At 36.4% G+C, this 4,661-nt stretch overlaps 1 protein-coding gene across 1 annotated transcript in view; it reads left to right on the forward strand.

Annotated features, from left to right (window-relative positions):
* ift81 (intraflagellar transport 81 homolog) overlaps positions 1–1,962 on the forward strand; it is an 18,211-nt gene extending 16,249 nt beyond the window's left edge. The window contains exons 17-18 of the mRNA XM_016534569.1: positions 1,002–1,047; positions 1,621–1,962. Of these exons, the coding sequence (XP_016390055.1) occupies positions 1,002–1,047; positions 1,621–1,803 (229 nt within the window). The 3' untranslated portion in view covers positions 1,804–1,962. The remainder of the gene's footprint in view (positions 1–1,001; positions 1,048–1,620) is intronic.
* The last annotated feature ends 2,699 nt before the right edge of the window (positions 1,963–4,661 follow it).

Raw genomic sequence — 4,661 nt, forward strand, 5'->3', positions numbered from 1 at the left:
ACACAGCGTCTCCTGACATGGCTGCATCAACACTACTGCTGTTCCTGAAGCCACGCGTTCTTTCTTTGCGTGCACATTTGGGCGGTGTTATGCAAATCTTCCCACATTGTGATGTAGACATGTGGGGGCGTGTTAGAATGAGCCGTTTTAGGTAGGCATGGTTGACTCTTATTTTTTATAAAGAATATCTCTTTGGATTTGAGACTTTAGTCTTTGCAACTTTACAGATCTTCTTTATGCACCAAGAGCTTGTAACACTCCAAAGAGAAAGGAAAAATTGAAATCGCATCATATCATATACCCCTTTAATTTATTTATTTTAGTTGCAAAGACACAATTTCTAGTTTTCCATTTAATTTAAGTTGAAGTACTAAAATGTAATAAAACTGAAATTAAAATGCAAAAAACTCAACTTTAAATAAAAAAATAACAAAGCAAAATTGCTCAAACTTTAACTAAAAATTTAAATAAAAACTAATTTAAAAAATTTATAATTACTAAGGACAGAATGATGTTTATGCTGCTGTTCAGAAGTGATATTCAGAATGTTTATGCTGCTATTTTGCATGCAATGAAAGTACAAAATAAAGAATTATTAAAGTTGTCAATATGACTCATGCACTATATTCCACCTCTTTAGAAATCATACAATAGTTTTGTGTGAGGAACAGACTAATAATAAGTTGTTATTCACTGATTGATTTAATTTCCTGCTATACATATCATTCGCATATGCACATTCAATAAGGCTTTGAAAGACTTGAGAAATAGTGCACAAGGCATGTGGACTTTTTATGGTACTTTTATGTTTATTATAACTTTTTTTAGAGCTTGACTAAATGGCTTTACTGTATGAAAAGTAGCCACTGTATGGTTTTAGTGAATGCAAAAGAGCAGCTTGGACATAAAAAATTGAAACAGGTTTGGAAAAACATGACAAAGAATATATAAACTAAAACAAGTATTCCTTTAAGGAATCACTGTATATCCTTCTCTTACAGAGAGAAGTACATCGCGAACACGGCGGAGCAGGAGTCCTTGGGCAAGGTGAGGAGACTGTCTTTGACCATCTGTCAAACCTCTCTGACTCATGACTTAGTTCCATCAGGTCGTTTACTTGTCTTTATCTCATCTGTCGGGGTCAACTTGGTGTTAGTTAAGAGTGGGGGGCCTGGCCTCCGATATTTCTGCCAAACCGTGCGGAGCATGCGATCAGTGTCACGCCACATCGTGCCAGTGTTAGAACAAAGCTTGTGTAATCATTGCCCTGATGTGCATCCAGTGGACCACCCTCTCATCACAGTGGAAGGAGAGACGACGACATGCCAAACTCTCCCATAACTGCCCGTCCTGCCCTTTAACTGTTTACTGCTGCTACTTTACAAGCTTTCTGAATCCAAAAATTACGGCAAAATTGACTGCCAGCATATGGATACAATAAATTGAATGGCTCAGTAAGAATTTGAAATTCAGATCAGGTATCATGGGTCAGTTTTTTTTGCACCAGCCATGCTTTGAGCATATGTAAATAATTGTTTTTATCTCCAATTAGCATTGGAACATGTAGTACTAGGTGTGTTTTTCAAAGCCGATGAACATTGTGTCTCTGTGGGCTTGCAGGGTCTACGTCAGCAGGTGAAGCAGGTGCGAGAGAACCAGGAGCCCAATATGAGACAGATGAAGATGTGGAAGGACCTGGAGACTCTGTTGGAGTGCAAGAAGCAGTGCTACCTCAAGGCTCAGAGCCAGGCCCCTATTGGGCACGTCATCCAGGATGTTGGCAAGGATATGCTGGTTCTGTGATGCCATTTCCCTTGTAAAAGTTGTTTTTCTGGTCATTATTATATGAATTATATAAATAACTGTATACATTATTAAATATGTAAAGTTGTGTGTATGTTAATTTGTATAATAAGGAATAGTTCACCCAAAAATGAAAATTTGCTAAAAAATTACTTGCCCTCAGGCCATCCAAGATGTAGATGAGTTCTTCTTTATCTGAACAGATTTGGAGAATATTAGCATTACATCTCTTGCTCACCAATGGATACTCTGCAGTGAATGTGTACCATCAGAATGAGAACCAATCAGCTGATAAAAAGATCACAATGATCCACAACTGGACAAAATACAAGTCCATAATAACACTTCCTTCAGTGAAAAAGTCCACCACCTGTTGTCCTCTCACATCAAAATCCATCAACATGTTTGTTTAAAACTGTTTTGGAATATTTTTAGCATGTAAACAGTCCTTTATCTGTGTATATTTCTCTCCTGATTCAGACGAGATTACTTTTTCACTGGAAAAAGCAATATTATCGATAAAGGACTAGTATTTTAATCAGAAACAACGGTTAAAGTTTGCTAAAAACGTCTTAATGTTGATTTTGTTTCTAACAAACAAGCATCTTTTTGCTTCACAAGAAGATAATGGAGTCGTGTGGATTATTGTGATGTTTTTATCAGCTTTTTGGACTCTCATTCTGTCGGTACCCATTCACTGCATATAAATTTATCAGAATCTGTTCTGAAAAACTCATCAAGATCTTGGATGGGTGAGTACATTTTAAGCAAATTTTCATTTGTGGGTGAACTGTTCCTTTAAAACCGCATATTAGTGCATATAAATGCATTCTGAAGTGAAAGAACTTCAGTCAAAGAATCCTAAGGGTTGTCTACTAACATCCAACAAGTCCCTAGTATCGGGTTTGACACATCTTTAAGAACAGAGCTCCAGTCTATGTGTCCAAAGATAATGCCCTACAAAGTGCTACACTTTGGATGCGTCTGCGCTCCAGGTTATTTTGGGAAACAACAGCCATGACCTTGGGCAGAAGAGCTGTCCAATTTAGGAATTCAGTTGGATCTCCTTTTGTTGCCCTGTCAGGGTAGTGCTACAGTAGTAAACAGACTGACTTGTCCAATCATCATGCGTGAGTAGCTTATTTACTAAATGTTCATTTTCTTCTTCTTTCTTTTTGCACTGTATGGACAAGTGAGAAGACTGCTAGGCAACTTCACCTCTGTATTTTTTTGAAAGTTATACAATATGTATCAAAGTCATACACCTTGTAAATTAAAGATTTATACAGTTATGTAGATATTGTATTTATTTTTAACATTCTAATGTGGAATATTTAGCCGTTCAGATCCTGTATATTTATCCTGCAGCTACAGGTGCCATTCTGGTGATGCTTTTATTAATCCAGTAGAACTTTTTCTCTTTCTTTCTCTGCCTGGTGCATCCATTCATCCAGAATGTTTGAATGAGAATCAATATCACCACAGCATACCCATAAGCACATATAAATGGATCATTTCTATAAAAATGGATATGCTAGAGCTCCAGGGTGGTAATTCATTCATTTATTCATATATTAATAATATAATAATATGCATAGGTCACCCTGAGTAGGTGTAAGCACTGCATCCTGGCGTACTGTTGCGTAGCAGTGTGTCTGCAGTATAATGGACATCTGGCAGCTTAAATGATTTAATACTGAGTCAGTCTCATTCGAAATGGACTCATCATATTCACAATTAGATTTTCTTTTATTAACAATTAGAATAGAATTGCTAAAGTTTTATTAGTTTTACATTCCAAAAGTATGTAATAGGTGATAAAAAAGAATATATCTTTTAAAAATTAGTTTCATTAGTAATTCAAAGTGCTTTACATAAAAGGAATTAAATATAAATAATCATAAAAAAATAATAATCATCACAACAATATAAACAAGGAATTAAAAAACTTATTTAAAATTTGATTTAAAATAAATTAAAACAGTTAAGAATAGAAAATGATTATACATAAAATACAGTACAATCAGTTCGGACGTAGCACAGTGCTCATTCAGTAAATGCACAGCTAAACAGAAGAGTTTTGAGTCTGGATTTAAATGTGGCTAATGTTTTAGCACATCTGATCTCTTCTGGAAGCTGAGTCCAACTGCGGGCAGCAAAATAGCTAAAAGCGGATTCCCCTTGTTTTGTGTGAACCCTTGGTATTTCTAACTGACTCGATCCTAATGATCTGAGTGGTCTGTTAGGTTTATATTCAGTGAGCATATCTGCAATGTATTTAGGTCCTATAGGCCATTGAGTGATTTATAACAGAGTTATAGTGCTTTAAAATCAATCCTAAATGTAACTGGAAGCCAGTGTAAGGACCTGGGGACTGGTGTGATATGCTCAGATTTTCTGGTTCTAGTCAGAATCCTGGCAGCAGTGTTCTGGATGAGCTGCAGCTGTCTAATGGTCTTCTTGGGAAGGCCGGTGAGGAGACCATTACAATAGTCTGCTGATTTAGTTACTGCTTTGACATGACTACTGAAACTAAGGTCTGTCTCCAGAATCACACCAAGATTCCTGACTTGATTTTTAGTTATCAAACTTATCAAACCAAGGTATGCATTCACATTGAGAACTTCATTTTGTTTCCAAATGCAATGACTTCAGTTTTCTCAGTTTTCTCCTGAAGAAAGTTCTCGCACATCCAACTGTTAATTTCATCAATACATTGGCAGAGGGAGTCAATGGGGCTGTAGTCATTTGGCGATAAGGCTAGGTAAATCTGGGTATCATCTGCATAGCTGTGATAGGCGATTTGGTTCTTTCTCATTATTTGACTTAGTGGGAGCATATACAAGCTAAACAAGAGC

This window comes from Sinocyclocheilus rhinocerous, unplaced genomic scaffold (assembly GCF_001515625.1).
Source record: "Sinocyclocheilus rhinocerous isolate Xijiao unplaced genomic scaffold, SAMN03320098_v1.1 scaffold785, whole genome shotgun sequence".
NCBI lineage: Eukaryota > Metazoa > Chordata > Actinopteri > Cypriniformes > Cyprinidae > Sinocyclocheilus > Sinocyclocheilus rhinocerous.